Source organism: Podarcis muralis, chromosome 6 (assembly GCF_964188315.1).
Source record: "Podarcis muralis chromosome 6, rPodMur119.hap1.1, whole genome shotgun sequence".
Lineage (NCBI taxonomy): Eukaryota > Metazoa > Chordata > Lepidosauria > Squamata > Lacertidae > Podarcis > Podarcis muralis.
Genome location: NC_135660.1, coordinates 41,789,570 through 41,809,027, shown reverse-complemented (window position 1 = coordinate 41,809,027; position 19,458 = coordinate 41,789,570). Strand labels below are relative to the sequence as shown.

At 47.9% G+C, this 19,458-nt stretch overlaps 1 protein-coding gene across 8 annotated transcripts; it reads right to left on the bottom strand.

Annotated features, from left to right (window-relative positions):
* Positions 1-618: 618 nt before the first annotated feature.
* Positions 619-19,341, bottom strand: PYROXD2 (pyridine nucleotide-disulphide oxidoreductase domain 2). Of its 8 annotated transcripts, none has more exons than XM_028730586.2 (16): positions 19,127-19,336; positions 18,223-18,242; positions 17,916-18,009; positions 17,748-17,821; positions 15,005-15,160; positions 14,138-14,291; positions 13,078-13,139; positions 12,852-12,949; positions 11,482-11,623; positions 10,550-10,684; positions 8,855-8,927; positions 6,663-6,819; positions 4,942-5,096; positions 4,342-4,448; positions 3,965-4,085; positions 619-2,573 (listed from the first exon to the last, which is right to left on the bottom strand). In XM_028730586.2, the coding sequence occupies exons 1-16, from the start codon at positions 19,263-19,265 to the stop codon at positions 2,503-2,505; spliced, it is 1,758 nt and encodes a 585-aa protein (XP_028586419.2). In that variant the 5' UTR covers positions 19,266-19,336; the 3' UTR covers positions 619-2,502. The 8 variants fall into 8 exon arrangements, with proteins under 8 accessions (XP_028586419.2, XP_028586420.2, XP_028586421.2 ...); XM_028730587.2 differs by having other exon boundaries at positions 8,855-8,921; XM_028730588.2 differs by lacking the exon at positions 19,127-19,336 and adding an exon at positions 18,953-19,102.
* Between the last annotated feature and the right edge of the window lie 117 nt (positions 19,342-19,458).

The following is a 19,458-nucleotide window of genomic DNA, read 5'->3' as shown; positions in this document are numbered from 1 at the left end:
TCATACACTGGAAAAGCAAACACTAAAAAGAAAGGAGTAGAGAGGTTGTAAGGGGAAAGATGCCAGATTATGAATCAGCAGGGCAATGGTGCAGCAAGAGAAGTTTCGTGGGTTGCATTTTGACTGAGCCAGCATATTCTGGAGTTGACAATGTTTAGGGAGCCCCTCCGGCGGGGGTGGGGGTGGGGAGGGGGGAGTAGGAGAGAGCTCTGCTCACAGCTCTTGGCATTTATTTATTGTATGGAACGTGCTTTGCGTTTCTTCAAAGCAACTTTCTGACATTCTCATTGTGTAAGACGCTTAACTTAAACGGCATCAGTTGCAGAGCATTACATAACACCAAGACATCCGTCAGCACGAGACTTTTCTCCTTGGGAAAGTCCGTCAACTGCTGCACACAACCCCCATTTATTTCAATTGAGTTTTGTGCCGCATTGGAATGAATGGATATTGTGCTCAGCAAGAATACCTGGGAAAACAGCACCTTGTGACTGCTGGCAACCTCACCGGCAAAGATGTTGCATTTTGGCTGCCTTTCTCATCCCAGGGGTCAGTGGCAGAGTTCCCCCCTCCCCCACCCCCCAAAAGTGAGAGAGATTATTACAAAGGAAGATTGGGTTCTCAGTCTTTTAAAAACTCTTTAATCTTTGGACATATATTTTCTAAGTGTACCGTTGGCAATGATTTTACAATCATTTCTTCACATGAAATCAATCCATCATAGCTAGGGAGGAAAGTTAGCTATCGATTTTTCCTTATTGTGTCAACACACTTTGGCTAGGTTCCATCCGCCAATTAAAGCAGAGTATTTAGATTTAAGCTGATTTATCCCCATTGATTTCAATGGGATGGAACTGGATGAAAGCCAGTGCAACTGATTCGTGGGATCCTCAGGCTGCCTCGGGCACAAAACCCAACAGTGGCTCTTGCCAGAGAGGACAGCTGGCTACCGGCCACTTCCTAAGCTGGATTTGCAGTCCGGATGCAGAGAGGTGTTTGCAAGCAGCTGCTCTTTGCTAGTGAGAAATATGGCTCTTTTGGACTGGGGCTCAGCCAGGCATGTCCGGCTTTGGATAGGGAGCACAAGGTCAACAGACACGAATAGCAGCCGACTCTCCTTGCCCCTTAGCTAAGGCAGCACTGTAACAACTTGGCCTTGTTTCTTGTGTTATGAATTGGGGGTGGGGAATAGGCTATATGCTAGAACACTCCTAACCCCTGGACCCAGCAAGTGTTAAAACATAAGCCAGGCTAGCTTCCTGTTGAGGCAATAGCATGGGCAATGGGCCATTATGGGGAACAAAGGAAAGGGGTTCTGTGCAAGTGGGTGGTGGGTACTTAGAAGGACAAAGGCAGAGTGGAGGGCAGAGAGTTGTAGTGATGTGAACTAGAAGCAAAGCAGCAAGCTGGAAAGGGAGAGAAGCAGAGCAATGATTGATTTCTGCTGGATGCCAAAGCTGTGGCTATGAGGAAAAACAAGACCTTCTTGGGTGGTGTTGATGCTGGGAACCCCTCTATCGCAGGCTCAGGTTGTATATGTGTGTAAATAAACGATATATCATAAAGACACCACAGTCTCTGTTGTGCCTCATTTCCAAAGGAAACACAAACCCTGGAAACTCTGGATCCTGCACCGCTCTGAGATTGAGGTGGCATGAAACACTGAGCTTCCAGAGATGTGTAGATCTTAAGCTGTTTCTCAGGACAGTTTGTTCAGTGTTTGGAGCCACGTTTGCAGAATGTCTGTGTTTTAGCGCATTAAGGAACCGAAGCCAAGATGCTGTCTTGTAAGTTGGGGTGGAAGGCATGTAAGCTCAGCGGCAGAGCATCTGCCTGCATGCAAAAGGTCCTAGGTTCAATCCCTGGCATCTCCAGGCAGAGCTTGGAGAGCATCCCTGCCTGAAACCCTGGAGAGCTACAGCCAATCGGTGCAGACACTCCTGAGTTAGATGGACCCAATGGTCAGACTCTCAAAGACAGACTCCTATTTCCTAAGTTTGGCAGCAGAGACGGGCTTTCAGAATAAATGCTGCTGCTGTTGCAGGGCATTTTAACCCAGTGGGTCCCTATTCTACTAAAATACCCAGGCTCTACTCAGGAGCCAGCCTCACCCAGGACTCTAAACTTTGCCTTTTCCTGTAGCAGGAAGCACAGGATGCATCTCCCAACCAGCCCAAGGAGGAAGGAAGCAGAAAGCGGAGCCTTTGCAAGAAACTGCAGCCTCGGGTACAATAGGAGCATTCAGGAGGAGCACATTAGCTGATTTATAAAGCTGGGAGAGGTAATGGTAGCAAGAGCATTTTGCAAACATGCTTGTGGCACACTTGTGTCCATCTATCTGCAAGAGCAGTGCCCACCTCCTGCTCCATGGCTGTGCAATACCCAGAGCAAAAGACCAGAGAGATCTCTCTAGCACTGGGCCCAGAGACAGAATGCAACAGAGTGGCTTCCTGTCCATCCCTTTTCCTGAGCCAGGGCAGCTCAAGGGTCCTGCTGGGGAGGTCACAGCTTCTTAAAATCCTCCAGAGCCATTCTAGCCGCATTCCGCCCTGACGCTCCCATGACACCTCCTCCTGTGGAAGAAAAGGGAGATGTTGCAAGAATGGGGTGAGCAGCTTAACCAAGTCCACAGCCAGCAAGCCAAATGGTAGAACTCTAGTGGGTATTTGCCACTGGGAATCCTTGAACCCAGTTCACTCACCCCCTAGCAAGGCAGGAATGGGAAGGGACTAAAATTCCTCACAGCAAGAACCCAGAGAAGGGAGAGCACCTCCTTTCGTTCCCCTTCTGAGCTGCGTCGTAAGAAAGCATTCAAACAACCTAAGAATGCCCCACAGAGAAGATTCACAATACCAGTCCCAAGCCAACGTTAGCCAGGAGGGAGGAGGCAGAAGACAAGGCAGGGAATGTCTCCATTTATCCTTCCAGACACCAAAAGCTCTACCTATCCCAGGCAGACCCAAGCCAAAGCCACTGACACAGCACATAAAATGTGTGCTTGCATTTGATGTACATGTTGAATTTTGCTTGTTTTGTTTTAAACAGAAGCTATGGGGGAGAGGTTCAGTGGTGTTGACCCTTTCTCCTGTCACAGTGAAAAACCCCTTCTCCTTGAGGTGAAGTAAAGAGAGGAGAGGAGGGGTTTCATTGGGATTTGCAGCACAGGGGGAAAGGTCAGCACACACAAGTGTCTGCCCTTTACAGCAGGGGTGGGAAACCTCTATAAGCCCAACCTTCTGAGGAAGGTCACATTCTAAGAGTGGGCGGGGCAAAAAGATGAAGTGGGTGGGGCAAAAGGCAAAACTGAAATGTAAAGAAATACAGTGGTACCTCAGGTTAAGTACTTAATTCGTTTCGGAGGTCCGTACTTAACCTGAAACTGTTCTTAACCTGAAGCACCACTTTAGCCAATGGGGCCTCCTGCTGCTGCTGCGCCACTGGAGCACGATTTCTGTTCTCATCCTGAAGCAAAGTTCTTAACCTGAAGCACTATTTCTGGGTTAGTGGAGTCTGTAACCTGAAGCGTATGTAACCTGAAGTGTATATAACCTGAGGTACCACTGTACATTGAAAAATTAAACAAGCAGGCTTACACACACAGGCAGGATCTTTAAGAGTAAAAAAACCTCATCATTTCCACCCACTCCAGGGTGGGGCACCCATGGAGTGCCCTCTCTCTCTTGTCCTTGGGCAAAGAAGGCCTTCTGCTCCTCTCCCCAGAGGCACAGCCTGAGACCCAGCTCTAGAGACACCTTAGAGGAGCATGGCAAACTCACCCCACAGCAATGCGGCATCCAGTGTGCTTTTAGGAAAATGTGGACCTTGAACGCAACCAGACGCCCCACCCTCCTCCCTGGTCCTCTCTAGCCACCCCCTTCCCACCGAGGCCAGGCTCTCTCCCTCGTTGTTGCAGCAGCACAGACACGCCTCGTCTGGCCTTGCACTGCCCCTGCCAGATACGTACCGGGATGGGCGCCACTTCCACAGAGGTAGAGGCCTTCCACTGGAGATCGGTAGCTGGAATAGGAAGGCACTGGCCGGGCAAAATACAGCTGGTCCAGAGACATCGCTCCATGGAATATGTTCTGAAAACCAGAGGCAGCATCAGACAAGGTAGCTGGGAAGCAGCAGTGCTCTGTCTCTGCTTCCCAGTACAAAGGGAGTCGAGAAGTGGAGGCTGGGAGATGGGAGGCAGCTGGGGCAGACGTCTGTGCGGGTGTTAAAACTCATCTGCAACATCTAAGCCATATCAGTCAATTTGGGGAGGTTGCCCTGGAAGGGCATGGCAAGGCGAAGCTGGGCAGGAGAGTCTATGGGCAGAGATTCTCAGCCAATACATACCCCACCAGGCAGGCCAAAGATCCGCTCAAGGTCTGGAGGCGTCAGGACATCCCTGCCGACGACAGAGGCCTTGAACCCAGGGGCGTAGGCTTCAACACAATCAAAGACTACAAGGGGAAGAGATGCCACATGGGAAAGACTGAGAGTTACCTCAAGGAAGGCTAGGTATTAGTCATCCAGGATCCACCCCCACCCCACCCCCCAAAAAACCACCTGGTTTTCTGACAGGGATTCAACTGGAATTTCAGCACCCAAGAGTCACTAAGACTAGACAATCACACTTGGGCACCATGGAGAAATCCCTTCTCAGCTGACCCTGGGCATTGGTCTCCAGCCACCCCTGAGACTCATGGAAGACCAGTGGGCAACATCTAGACCAAGAGAAGATTGTGCTACACAGTTTTAAGCAGGAGAGTTCTCTCTCCAAAGAGAAGGGGTGCGAAGCATAGGGTAGAAGGGTGTCCAAATGGGAGACATGGCCCAATGGAGTAAGGTTTGGGGTGGTGGTAAGCCTTCCCAAGACTGGAAAATTCTCCCCTTTCTTGAGAGGCAGCGCAAAACCACCATTGCTCCTGCCAGTCCTCCGTGCAATGGCTGTACCTCGGTCAGCATAGTCCTCACGCTCACGGTCGTCCCATTGCTTCCCTCCGGCCAGCGTGTAGGGGGTGTACTGAGTGAAGAGAGAGACCACATGGCAGCCCGGCGGAGCCAGTGTGGGGTCCAGGGCAGACGGGATGCACAGTTCAATCATGGGCCTGGAACGGCAGAAAGAGGCCAAGCAGGAATCCTTGGGGTCAAGTCCAGAAGAACCTCAGTGCAGCTGCTTCAGCCCTACTGAACTTTCCATCTAGCACCAGCAGTGACCCTACTCTGGCTGTAGACCTGCAGGTATCGCGTAATGGAGGGCTGGGGAACTTGTGGATGTTGCTGGACTCTCCCACCAACCCTGACAACTGGCCATGCTGGCTGGAGATGATGGGAGTTGGAGTCTAGCAATTTCTGGAAGGCCACCATCACTGTTGCAGTAGAAGGGGATGTAAGGGGGACACATACTTAGAAGAGAAGATGGCCACAAGCCTGGAAATAACTCATTGAAAAGACCTGTAGTATGTAGAGCGATAACAATGCAGGACAATGCTGCATACTTCCTACTTGCTTGGTGCTGATCTTGCAAAAATAAAAAAAAGTTATTGAGCAACGGTTATTCCCATAAACTAATACAGTAAACGTTGAGGAGGGAATCATGTACTGTATTTGTGACAGATGTGGCCCAGGGCTTGAGAGTGTTGAATCTGAAAGATGCAGCTTTTCATTTTCCAGCTTAATCTAACATGTTGTTAAGAACACGATGCTTAAAGCCCAAGGATGCAATTCTATGCACATATGTCTAGGAGTAAGTAAAATTAAGCTCAGTGGAGCTGACCTCTAGGTAAACATGAATGCATGTTTATTTGTTTTCTGTACAATGGACACTATAAGAGGTTGAACTCCAAGGTGAACTGCAAGAGGGAATGTCATTTATATTCTGCTCTTAAAGGGCTGAACAAATGATAATAACACAGGGTGGTGGTGCAGACACCTAGCAGAGCCTTTTGCTGTTTTAGGGAGTTTGCAATGGAAGGCAGAGCAGAACGGTTGCCAAAAGCCGGCGATGCAGGAGGTGCATCTAAATGAAAGTGTCTGACCTGCACTCGTCCCTGGGGTAGATGGCTGGCAGACACTCCAGCGTCTAAAACAGCTAATTGTGTGTGTAGGAAACAGTGCTTCCCAAAGCACACACAGGATTATAAATATGCTGGAGAAGAACTTGACAATATCCATTTGTTTTTCGAGAAGAGGAGTTTTATCTCATTAGACCAGGATCATATCATGGTAAGGTCTTGAGACTAGGAACTATGCCAAAACGAGGCTGCTGTGAGCAATGTGGGTTTCTGCAGCGGTCAGCTCTCCTCTGCAATTTTTACATTTTCTCTCCCTTCTTACAGCTGATCTCCGCTTGGGCTTTGGCAACAACGAGGGAGACAAATCTGGGCTCTTCTGATTCGCAAACAAGTGCAGTGTTAGGAAACAGGACATGAGGCCCTGGGTCACTCAGGGGACTTGCCTGGCAGGGCTTTACAGATGCAAGAAAGCAGCAACCAAGGTCCACTCACAGCTGTTTGACACAAGACAAGAGCCCCTTGTAACTCAGTGTTAAGCACACTCTTTCCCTTGGCTGTTCTTGTTCCTTGGCTAGGATGGGGCCAATTTTAGCTAAAGGATTCCCCATCCTGCCCACCTGTGCCAGTCAGTCCTTGCGGGATTAGCATTCCCACCCATACCTGCTTGACGGTCTCCCCTGGCAGGCGTCCTCAAAGGCCTGGTGCAAGAGCTGTATGTCTTCACAGTTGAGGTGGATGGAGCACTGGTGATGGGGCAAGGGGCAGCCATCCCTGGCATTGGGGGCTGCTCGGAAATCAGGCAACCGATCCACAGCCACTGTGGACAGAAGGAACGGAGGGTGAGGGGTGATGTCAGGGGAGGGGCAAAGGGGGCCCAAGGCCCAAGTCTTTTGTGCTAAGCCCCAAAACTCCCACCTCTTCCCCCTCGTTTTCAATGCTTGGACTACTGCAATGCGCTCTGCGTGGGGCTACCTTTGAAGGTGACCTGGCAACTACAATTAATCCAGAATATGGAAGATAGACTGGTGACTGAGAGTGGCCGCCGAGACCACATAACACCAGACTTGAAAGACCTACATTGGCTCCCAGGACATTTCCGAGCACAATTCAAAGTGTTGGTGCTGACCATCAAAGCCCGAAACGGTCTTGGCCCAGTATACCTGAAGGAGTGTCTCCACCCCCATCGTTCAGCCTGAGGGCCTTCTGGGGGTTCCCTCACTGCGAGAAGTGAGGTTACAGGGAACCAGGCAAAGGGCCTTCTCGGTAGTGGCACCTGTCCTGTGGAACACTCTCCCACCAGATGTCAAGGAAATAAACAACTATCTGGCTTTTAAAAGACATCTGAAAGCAGCCCTGTTTAGGGAAGTTTTTAATGTTTGATCTTTTATCGTGTTTTTAATATTCTGTTGGGAGCTGTCCAGAGTGGCTGGGGAAACCCAGCCAGATGGGCGGGGTATAAATAATAAATTATTATTATTATTATTATTACTACTTTGCTTTCAGGCCACCTGGGACTCTGCGAGGTGCAGTGCCAGTGAGACCCCAGCCACTCATGATCTTCATTCCGGCTGGGCAAAAACAAGAAGGATGTAAAGTAAGGCTGATGGTGTGCTCTGGGAAGAGTCCCAAGGACACTTGAGGGCCTGCGATTCCCCACCCCTGCTCTGCCTCCATGCGCATTTGTGTGGTGGACCTGCTTCCAAGTTCTAAAAGCAATGTCCCCATTTCCAAATAAAGCACAAACACCCTCTGTGGTGTCAGAGTGGCTTGCCTTTTGGTGCAAGAGGGAGGTGCACTTTTTAGCACATTGCACCTAATTTATTAGCGTGCGTCCGGGTGCAGCTGCATGAACTCATTGTTATTTTATAGCCAAGTGATATTTGGATTTATTAACAGCGTCTTCAGGAAAGCGGGAAAGAGCAGGCAGGCCAGTCATCTGTGAGAAGGGGAGCATCCAGTCCTTCCGTCCTGGCTGGATACATGTCCCTCTGCCACCAACACACTATCAGCAAGGAAACAGCAGGGGAGGGGGCGGGGAAGGAAAAAATGGCTACCAACCACTTATTTGATTATTAAGAGGTTTTAGGAGAAAGCTGCATTCATGGGGAGGGGAGAGCAGGGTGAACCCAGGGCTCTTACGAAAGAGAAAATAGGAGCCCTGGAGTCTTGCTTCCCCAATTCTTCCCTCTATTCTCCCAGCAGCCAGCCTGGGCATTTTATTGGGAAGACTTAGACCACATCATTATGTTTCCAGCCACCACTACCCTTCTTGCCCCTGGACGCCTTGCAAGTGCTGCGGAGGGGGGCCCCTGAGCAATGACAGGGAAAGGGGTGTTTCTAGGACTAAGGTGAAACTGATGCCCCCTTGTTATGTTTGCTATTGAATGTTGCATGTCGTTTAAGCAATCTTGTTATATTTATTGTATCGAAACACATTTTTAAAAAAAGTTACTACATTTGCTATTGTTTTGCTGTTGTGATGAAACTGTTCTTGTAGTGTTTGCTTGAAATGTATTCCTGTTTTCTTTGTTATTATCCGCTTTGAGCATGATTTTGGGCGGGGGGGGGGGCAGGCGGAGGGAAGAGGCAAACAAATGAATGAACCTGCTCCTTGAAACCTTCTTGAAAAACCACCCATTAGTAGTGTTACTGCTCCCTCTGCTGGCCACACACGGTGCTGCTGGCCTCCCTTGGGCAAGACATTGAAAGACTTCCGCTCTCTTCCACGTGTAAATGCTCACGTTCTTCATCCACAGGGTGACTCTTCTCCTGCCTGCTGTTTGCAGGACCGTGGAAGTGCAGAACCTTTGCATGTAAGCATCTGGCCCATTTTGCCTCCATGCAATACTCACCATTGATCTTGGTGACTGGAGAGCGTGAGTCAAACTGGGAGATTCTCTGGACAAATTCTGGGGGCAGCTGCTCCTAGAGAGAAGAGCCAGACACAGAATGGAGGTTAAACTGCGCTCTCGCTCTCTCTCGCTCTCTCTCTCTCTCTCTCTCTCACACACACACACACATACACACTTTAACAGCTGGTAATCAGTCCCCCAAAGGGGTGTTGCTGTCCTAGCATCCTAGGCAGCCAGATCATTGCCTCTGATTCCAATGCTAATAATAATAATAACAATAAATAATATATTTCAACATTTCACACACACACACACACACACATTATACAAATTTTTAATTAAATTTTCTGTTTTACAATTTTAAGTACTAAAGTACTGATTTTTACATCCTTAAGATATCAGTGACTTCCCTTTTTCGCTTCCCATGGTTCATTTTGCATATCATAAATCCCTGCATATTTTAAAAAAACTATACCATTCAGTATTCCATTACTACATCCATCAAAACTTATCTACACTGTTGAATTTATCTTAATGCTGCCAGCGTTTTCAGCTGTACACAGTTATTTTCCATATATTAAATAAACACTTTCCAATCTTCTCTAAACGTATGTTATTCTTGTTCTCCTATTCCATATGTTAAGTCTGCAAGCTGCACATATTCTGTCAATTTAAGTTGCCCTTCTTCTTTGGTTGGGACCTTGCTCATTTTCCATTTTGGGGCTAACAAAACATGGACCACAGTAGTGGCATACATTAATAACCTTTTTTGACACCTGGGAATTTCAGTCTGAATTATCCCCAAACAGAAAAGATACTGGGGGTTTTTTTGGAAAGTACTTTTAAACATTTTTTCCAATTCATTATTTATCATTTTCCAATACTTTTTTACCCTTTTACAAGTCCACCAATAATAATAATACATTTCTTGTACCCCACCCATCTGACTGGGTTGCCCCAGCCACTATGGGCAGCTTCCAATTAAGTATAAAGGAACACACCAAAACATCAAAAGCTAATAATAATAATCTACCTATGAAGGCAGCACTCCCAGACAGTTCCCCACCATCCCGAACACAGCAGACCAAAGAGCCCTGAAGTGTTTTTAAGGTAGGGTGGCTCAAAGTGGTCCAATATTAGATTAAACATTAAATTTGAGAGGGTTTCCCAGCTGTACTGAAAACACATAGTTCATTGATATTATGGAAGTATAGGAGAAACCGGAAGCACACTGTTTGGGGCTCAGCTTCTTCACTCTCATCCTCAGCTCTCCCTCCCTCTCTCTCCACGCATTCAGTCTCTGGTCAGCTCAGTTCCTCCTTTCACAGCAACACTCTGGTTTGCAGGTACAGAAAGCAAGATGGTGCAACTGGCTACTGAGTTGTAGAAACTGGGCTTTCTCAGTTAGCCTGGACCAGAACAGCAGTATATTTTGCTCGATCATTCCTAGGTAAGGGCTCAGCCCACTGGCAAATCTTAAAGGGGGTGTCTCTTGCCCCCTCTGCTCACCACTCTTCTAGGGTATCTGTAATAAACTGGTATTGTCCCTCAAGGACCAGAGTGCAAACAGACCTACCTTACATCCTTTGCAAGCTCTGGGCATCCTGCTGCTTGAGAGGAAAAAGCAAGACTAGTGGAAAAGTCTGGAGAATCCCCCCAAGGCTTCCCATGCTATGCCAAAGGGGGAGGACTCACCTGAGGAGTCAATTCCAGAAAGGTGAGCTGCGGAGATGCATTTGACAGGACCAGGCGGCTCTTCACTTCTGTTCCGTCCTGGAGGCAAACACCTTGCGCCTTCCCATCTGAGCTCAGAAGAATCTGGGCAACAGCCTGCAGGGTTGAGAAGAGGGAGAAGTAAACAAGAGTATAAATGCATCCCTGGAGAAAGCTAATTCTCACCTGCCCCATATCAACAAGATACCAGCAGGGGTAGGAAGGACCCCGGCTTCAGCTTCTCACCCTCCCCACCAAAATCTCCAGTGATGCCAACATCACTGTCATTTTGGAGGGTGTCATTTTGCCTCTGTCTTCTGGTGCATGCCAAACGTGGCATCCCATTGGCACCAAGTGATTGCATTCACTGCTCCAGGAAAATCACCAGGGCGTTTTGTGGACCAGAGTCTGCTGAAGCACAATTCATGGAGAGGTTTGCCTCTATCCATTTGGGTCTGAATAGAGACAATGATTTCCTGTCCCGCTACAGACGTTAATTAACTCAGCTTTGCCGAGTTTTGTCACCTCTCACTGCAGTTGCAAACGGGCACTGCACTGACTCTGTGTGCATTCTGGCTATAATTGTATTGCTTCTGCCTGCACTTTTTCTGCTTTTAATTTCCCTCTGGCCTCGCTGCTTTCAAGGCTCTCACCTTCATTTGTAAATATGTATGTCGCTGCGACTGAGGATTAGGCTTTGTGCATCTGATAAAGTGGACTCTGGTCCAGAAAAGCCTTTGCCAAACTTGTTCATCTTTAAGGTGACACAAGACTCTTGGTTGTTTTTGCTGCCACACAGACGAACACAGCTACCCCTCTGGGAATTGTGCCAGGATAACTTCTTTCCCCTGTGCCATCCCATTATGTCAGTATCCCTCGCACTGCACTGCCTGCCCTTCACTGGATCCACCCACCTTCTCCGTGAAGATCTCAGCCCCGAGTGCAGTTGCAGCATTGGCCAGGGCCTGGGATAGCGCTCCCATGCCCCCAGCCACATAGCCCCAGGCCCCCTGGCGCCCCTCCAGCTCACCCATCACATGGTGCAGCAGCACATACCTGCGAGAAAGACCAAGAGTTAGGGGCTGCTACAGGCAGGGCTCAGAGCTCCCAGAGCATGGCAAAAGACGCAGCATCTCCCCGGCAGAAGCTGGCCAGGAGCGCTTGACAGGCTTGGCGCCGTCTCAGCTTTCTTTTCCTCCTGCTTGCATTCATCTAAGCAGGGCTCTGTTACAATGCACGGCACTTTCCCCTTCGTGAACGTTGTTATCATTAATGGCTTTATTTATTACAATATTTAATGCCCTACATTTTCAGTCCCGAAGGACCGACAAAAAAATTAAAAGCCTGGGGCGGAATTCAAAGCAGCGCTAAGGAGATCGCTCTGTCAGTGCAAGTATTTCTGCTTGCCTGATGGGAACAATCTCCTCTCTCCTCCTGGAGGGGGGTGTGGTTCTCCTGATCAGCCAGAGCTGATGGGAAGGTGGGGGAGCAGGGAATGAACATAAGGTAAGAGTGCAAGAAGCACCTGAAGAAGAAGAGTTTGGATTTGATATCCCGCTTTATCACTACCCAAAGGAGTCTCAAAGCGGCTAACATTCTCCTTTCCCTTCCTCCCCCACAACAAACACTCTGTGAGGTGAGTGGGGCTGAGAGACTTCAGAGAAGTGTGACTAGCCCAAGGTCACCCAGCAGCTGCATGTGGAGGAGCAGAGATGCGAACTCAGTACCCCAGATTATGAGTCTACCGCTCTTAACTACTACACCACACTGGCTCTCTGCTGGGCTAGACCAGACCACTGGCCCATCTAGTCCAGCATCCCCAATGCCTTTGGGAATCCTACAAGCAGGACCTGGGCACAACAGCACTGAGAAGGTGGGGAGTCCCATTGTGCTGGTGGGACTCATTGTGCTGCCTTCTGCTAGTGCAACTAGTTAGTTGAACCTGGCCCATGAAGTTCTTAAGTATGGAATAACTCACCTCTGCTTGTGTTGAGCATTGTCCCTCTGCAGACCTCTGACTGGACAAGGGATGGGGAACCTGAGGCTCTTCAGGTGTGGCTGGACCACAGCTCCCTTCATCCCCGACCTCTGACCACACCAGCTGGAAGTGAGGAGAGCTGGAGTCCAACAATATCTGGAGAGCCCCAGGTTCCCCACTTCTGCTCTGGGTATTCACATAAGCAACAGGGTTTGGGGCCAAACCTGAAATGGGGAGTGGGAAGGGTGTGCACAGAGGCAGGATGGGCAAAAACCAAAGGCTGTGTGCACCTGAACAGAACCTTACCCACTGCCTGGTGTGTGGGGACCAGCCATGGCACCTATCACCGCATCTGTTGCCAGTGTTGCTTTCAGGGGCTCTGACTCAAACCACAAATCCAAGATCTGCAACAAGGTGAAAGAGGAACAGGCTCAGTATGGAACGTCTAAAGGAACCAGCCAATTGATTATAGAAGGAGCAGAAACCATTCTGATGAGGAGGGATTCTGACTGGGTCATGCAGTGGTTTTTACCTTGGAAATGGGGGCCGTCAGAACCTGATAATATTGCGGAAGCTGTTTCCCCAGAGTAAAGCCTGGCAAAAAGGAAAACAGGGGTCCGGTGTAGTTCAAATACAGAGCCAGAGGTGAAAGAGCATCCCTGAACCTCAGACCCTCCCTAAGGAAAGGTTTAACCAGGTGAGCATTGCTTCTCCCGCTGGTCAGGCAAGCGACAGAGTCAAGTCAAAGGATGAGCTTTGCTGGAACAAACAAATGGTCTATCAAATTCAGCATCACCTTTGTCACAGTGGCGAACCAGATGTCTCTGAGAAGCCCTCACCCTCAGTAACAGTAGCCCTCTGCCACTATTGCCCCTCCAAGCACACTGCCTGGGGGGTTGTTCAGGTTGTAAACAACCTGTGCTTAGAGCAACAAAGGGCTGGTAGAGAGATAAATGAAGGGTAGGGTTGAGAAACCTGCTAAACTTCAGACATCACTGAACTCTAATTCCCATCAGGCCCAGTCACCATGACCAATGGGCAGGGATTATGGGTCCACAGGTTGCCCCATCACCAGCATAGGGTAACACATATAGAGGTTCTGACACACCGTCTACATCTAGGGTCTCCAATGTGGCATTCACGAGCACCACAGGAGCTACAGACACCCCCTGATGCCTGCCAATCTCCCTGATCCTCCCAATTATATATTTTTTAACAACTGAGTGTTGCTTTCATCAGCTGTTTATTTAGGAAACACTTTTGAGGGGGGTGGGGCCTGCTGTTTTGGCTCGTATTTAGTTGTTTGGAGAGTGCAATTTTTCCATTTGTTTTGTGTTTGAAGGGGAAGGCTGAGCATTGCCAATTTCTCTTTTGTGAAATGGGTATTTTGTGGTGCCCATAACAGTTCCCTAGATTTCCAAATGTGTGTCCAACAAGGTTAGCTACCCCGGTTTAAGTAGTTAGGTCAGAGGTTCAGTCGCACACACATACACACACAAAATGGCCCATGAGGGGAAATCCAGTGGGCACACATTCTTGATTTAAGGCCACCCTGAGCCCAAGAATGTTGGTCTAGCCCCTCCACCCTTTACCTGCACGGATCAGGGCCCGTAAGCCTCGTAAGGCTCTGAGCTTCTGAAGAAGGGAGCCCTGGCTGAAACCAGCCACGTCCAAAGGGCAGGTATCAAGAAGAGGGTCTATGGCTGACACCAAGCGGTTCATGAACGCCTCATACTTGGGAAAGGCCTACAAAGGAAAAAGAAAACTGCTGGGTGCTGTTCTATCAGCCATGTCAAGCAGAGATTCTCCCAAGACAACAACTTCCATTTGCCAAGGGAATGTTTTCTCACAGGCCAGTCGTGCGTGTTTGGGGCCCAGTCAGTCCCTGCAGGTCTTTGTGCCCAGTTTCCTGTGCCCCGTGGCCCTGACTCATTCAACACTTTTGCCCAGGCCGATGCTACCATTAGGCAGAATGAGGAAGCTACCTAAGGCAGCTGATTTTAGCTGTCATCAAAGCAAATTATTTACTTTAATATTCAGAAGCAACTCACCAAGTGGGGTGGAGATGCTACAAGTGTCTCCCAGCAGGTGGGTTACAAGAAGTTGCAGGGAGGATGGTGCAAACACAATGGCAAAGCCAATCCAACACTCCTGCCAGTGTGTTTGCCATATGCTGCGCTCCCTGCCCCCTCCCCACTCCCCTTCTTGGTAAGCAACAGCAACTCACCTGCTGGGAAGCTAGCATATTGGTTTTGGCCCACCCAGCAAGCCACTTCTATGATTATTACTATTGTATTTTTTACTGCCAGAGGGATGCTTTGGGCGATTTCCCCTCAGGGGCCAAAATTACTTGGCTGGGCGGGAGGCTGTGTTTGACCATTCCCCCTCCACCAACAAAATGTCTTGGGCTGGGCCTGCTTCTCGCCCTTCCATACCTGAGGAAGTTTTCCCCACAATACCTGGGCATCCTTTACAGAGAACTGAGCGATCTGGCTCTGTGTGTCAGCCATGTTGTTCCCCAGCAGCAGTGAGCGGGGGGCTTTTCCAGCCCGAGCATCCTCCAGCAGTGGTGTGTAGGAATAAGGGTCACGTGGAAGCACTTTTAAACCATGTCTCTAGAAGACAGAAGGCAGCATAGCCTCTAGGCCTGGACACAGAACATGCTGAATTATCACACACATGAGGTGAGGCAGATACAGATATAAACCGCTGGGTCCTTGGATTTTAGGAGAGGCTTCACAGGCCCACAGGCCTCAACCAAGACCAAGTTGTGAACACTGGCCTTAGAATTTGTGCCCATTGGTCATATCATTCAGAATTTTATGTTATATGGCTTTAGTAGAAATGTTATAAGGAATTAAGTATAAATAGATTAATAGAATATTGAAAGAAAAAATAAGGTTAGAATGTGTTAAGATAATTATAGGATAGAAAACAGAGGAAGATGGAAAGGAATTGCTGAAACGATTAACAGAAGTGGAATACAAAAAGGGAGGTGTGAGGAGGTCGTTGAAATAAGTGAATGAAAAATAAGATATTGAAATTGTTTGATGTGTCTTAAATTGTTTTTGTTTGTTTTTGTTTTGTTAGTTTAATGTGTTAGTGTTAGTTTGTGTTTTTGTATTGTATCGTATTGTTCTTTTTTTGTAGAGTTTAAATTGTTGGAAAAGTAATAAATATTATTATAAAAAATATATATATATCATTCAGAATTTTATGCACTGTGTCATCAGCCAATTAAGGCTGCAGTCCCACATGCACCTACCTAACTAGAGGTGAGCCCTGAATGTAGTGGGACTCGCTTCTGAAGAAACATGGATAGGCTTGTACCACATGTCATTGATCAACCTAAATGAATAAAAACCTCACCTTCTCAGCCTAAACCTAGTAACTGACAGCCTTTAGATTCTAAGTATTTATCTACCTCAGTGACAAACGGGATACCAAGACTGAGGGATGGAGAATGAATATTTCAGACTTTACAACTTGGATGGCAGGGGTACTCCAGTCAGAATGTGTAGGAACCTGGTAGCTTACTCATCCAAGCATATTAATTTATTAAAAGATGTAAGAGACAACGCTGACCAAAGAAGAATGGCAAACCAAGTTGACGGAATATGCCGAAATGGCAAAATTAACTGGGAAGCTCAGAAATCAAGAAGAAAAGAACTTTAAAAAAGAATGGGAAAAGTTTATAATTTATTTACAAGACCACTGTAAGCAAGTTAAAACATTAGCAGGATTTTAATCACACTTGTAAAGTAACAGAAAGGATGGATAATTCAGAAGGAATTTTTTTATATATAAATACTGATATGCAGTTGTAAATATGATCATTATGACCCATGGAGGGGATGGGGGGAAGTCAGGAGGTTCAGAGTAATCTCAATATTTGGATTTGGAATTGTTTCTGTTGTTTTTTTGTTTATACTTTTAAAAAAATATTTTAAAAATCACTTTTAAAAAAATATTAAAAGGTGTGTGTACCACTATATCATTAAAATATCAAAGTGGTTTGCCACAGTATTGATATATAACAACACGTACACAATTTAAAACCAGAGATCATCAAATTAATTATTATGGAAAGATGTATTTTTAATTGTCTACATAAGCCTAGTAGAATAGAGTAATTTTCAGTATGCGTTTAGAGGCCTCTGGCATAGGATTCTACAGGGCTGGGCCTATGCAGAGGCATAGGAAGGTGCAGAAAATTTCTTGTCCCCGCCCCCCATTGTGTTGTTTTGTTTTTGCCTGCAAAAAAACGGTTTTACGTTATTTCGTATTTTCTTAGAAAGGAATGTGGATTCTGGGCCTCTGATAACAAGTAGGCGACTATGGACAGATACTTAAATCTACAGGATGGATTGTGTTTTGGCTTGTGTTATTTTATTTATATTTATTGTTTATTTATTTCATAAAATTTATTTTTAAAAACCTGCAAAGTGGTTTACCAAAACAAAAAACAAAAAAACACCACAGCAGTAAAATCAAGAAAAATTGGCTGCGTGCAAGGGGGCGAAGCGAAGGCAAGGCAAGGCCTAATATACTCAGCCTAGTCTCATTTTCTTCACATAGGCCGACTTTCCAGGACCCGGGAAGTCCAGCGGAGGGTAGGGCAGTAGGGTGGCTCCAGTGAATTGAAATTTCAGCCTTCACGACATAGGAAAACGGCCAAGTAAACAGCTATTTTTGTGGAGGAGGGTAGGGTCAAGATATTAACTGATATGCATTAAATTTTATGTATAGCTATATAATCCCTAGTGTAGTAAGATAAGACCTTTGGAGCAGGCATTTTTTTAAAAAAGTTTTTTATGAACTACCCTAGTAGGGCAGTAATTGTTCCTTGATAATTTGTTACTCCCCTCCATGATGGCACCTGGGGCCTATGGTAGAACTATGACTGACTTCCTGGATTAAAATTGCTGGCTAAAGATTAAAAAGGGGGGGGGGGGCAGAGTGAAAAGACACTGCCCTGGTCTTTGTTACATCGTAACTTTGGATAATTGGGAAGATACAAGGTCTGTTCAGCAAATCAGAACTTTTTATTTTTGGAAGGAAGGGAAGAGAATTTGGCAGGGGTTTAGTTTCAGGGGTGCCCCAAAAATGACAAGCAAAAATGGCCAGAAACCATGCAGGAACCCAGCAATTCCCACTGTCATTGCTCACCCTGCCCCACCAGCACAAGCAAACAGCCCATACCTTTAACTCCAGCTCTGAGTAAATCTGGGGTCTCAACAGACTGAGCAGGTAGGAGGCTCTGGAGAAGCGAAACCCTGTAGAACAGGACATGTCAGGTGCATTGAGGAGCAGCGGCCGGATGCTGCCTGGAGAAGCAGGAGGGCAGCAACCGGGAAGCACAGCTCTTACCTGGAATAATCTCCTCTGTGACTGCTGCACCTCCCACAAGGTGTCTTCTCTCCAGCACAGCTGTCTTCAAACCACCTTTCTGCAGGTAGGCAGCCTGAAGATGCAAGGAGCAATCCCTTAGCCATGAAGAAGTCCCAGCTGCTTACCCCATGCCTTTTGCTGAACTTGACAATCACCAGGCAAGAAGATGGTCTTCCCCAGATGACAAGCCAGGTAGGGACCAGCAGCCCCCTCCCTCCGAGTCAATCTCTTCCCAGAGACCCATAAGGCCTGACACCATGTCTCCTCAGGAGTTCTCAGTACTCACAGCCACCAGTCCATTGTGTCCTGCAAAGAGACAAGATGAGCAGCTTTGATTTGGGCCACCTCCTCCTCCCACAATTTACGTAGCCACAATGCACTTCTTCTTTTTAAAGGCTTCTTTAAAGTTGTTCTTTTCCAAAACTGTCTCCCACAGTCTGAAGTGAAGCATGTTTACTCGGAAGTCAACCCTGCTGAGTTCAATGGAGCTTTCTCTCAAATAAATGGGCAATCCCAGCCACCCTTCCTCCAGTTTAAAGCGTCCTCCCTTTGCATAGCACCACCAAACCAGTAAGCCAGTATGTCCTGTTGGACCAAGACCTAAGGCACCAAGGTTCAAATCCCCACTAGGCCATGAAGCTCACCTTGGGTCAGTCACTGCCTCTTGGCCTATCCTACCTCACAGGGTTGTTGTGGATGGGGAGAAGCATGTATGCCACCTTGAGCTCCCTGGGGGGAAAGGTGGGATATAAAGGCAATATAGATAGATAGATAGATGATAGATAGATGATAGATAGATAGATAGATAGATAGATAGATAGATAGACAGAGATAGATAAAGAGCCCTGGGGCATCAGGTCAGTGGCCCATCTAGCAGATTGCCTAGACTATGGATGAGCATAGCCATCACAGCTAGATGCTTCGAACAAGTCTTTTCCTCCCTATATTTGGCCAATCGTCTTTCAAAACCAACCTTCTGCTCTTTTCCAGCCTAAGACCATTCTTTGCCCACTTACTGGCAATTCTTCTCCTCCAGGAAAGTTTGCCTTCCTCTTCCTGGTGGGAAGCATTCATTAGCACGGGCTCCCCTGCTAGACCGCCCTGGGCATCTTGTTCGGGGGGGGGGCACGGGGTGACCCCCCACTTTTATGTTTCCCGCCTGGACGCCGGGCCCTTCCTGAGCCACCCACCTGCCCCTATCACGACGGCGTCGTACTCCCGCTTCAGGGAGGCTGCAGCCCCGACGTGGCACCCTCTGCAGCCCCCCGGGATCCTCAGGAGAGCAGCAGCAGCAGCGCGCAGCCACCGACGGGGCCTCGCGGCCATCATGACGCCTGGAAGGACTTTGCCATTCGCCTGGCGCTTCCAGTCCAGTCCCGGGGAGAAGGGGCGTGGGGCGGGGAGCTTGTAAGGAAGGAGGGGCCGAGAGGAAGAGGGAGGGCAGTGAGCCGCCCCAAATGCAAAGGTCTGCAGGGAAAGCAGGAAGGAAGGAGAGGAGAGAAGGCGCGCGTTAAGTTTATTG

Excerpts from the sequence above, each read along its gene's own strand:
- PYROXD2 (XM_028730586.2), bottom strand. The coding sequence starts at position 19,265 with ATGATGGCCGCGAGGCCCCGTCGGTGGCTGCGCGCTGCTGCTGCTGCT. Across the intron at positions 6,820-8,854 it reads TCCAGTCACCAAGATCAATG|TGGCTGTGGATCGGTTGCCT; the intron begins GTGAGTATTGCA and ends TTCTGTCCACAG. Across the intron at positions 4,449-4,941 it reads TGAGGACTATGCTGACCGAG|TCTTTGATTGTGTTGAAGCC; the intron begins GTACAGCCATTG and ends TTCCCCTTGTAG.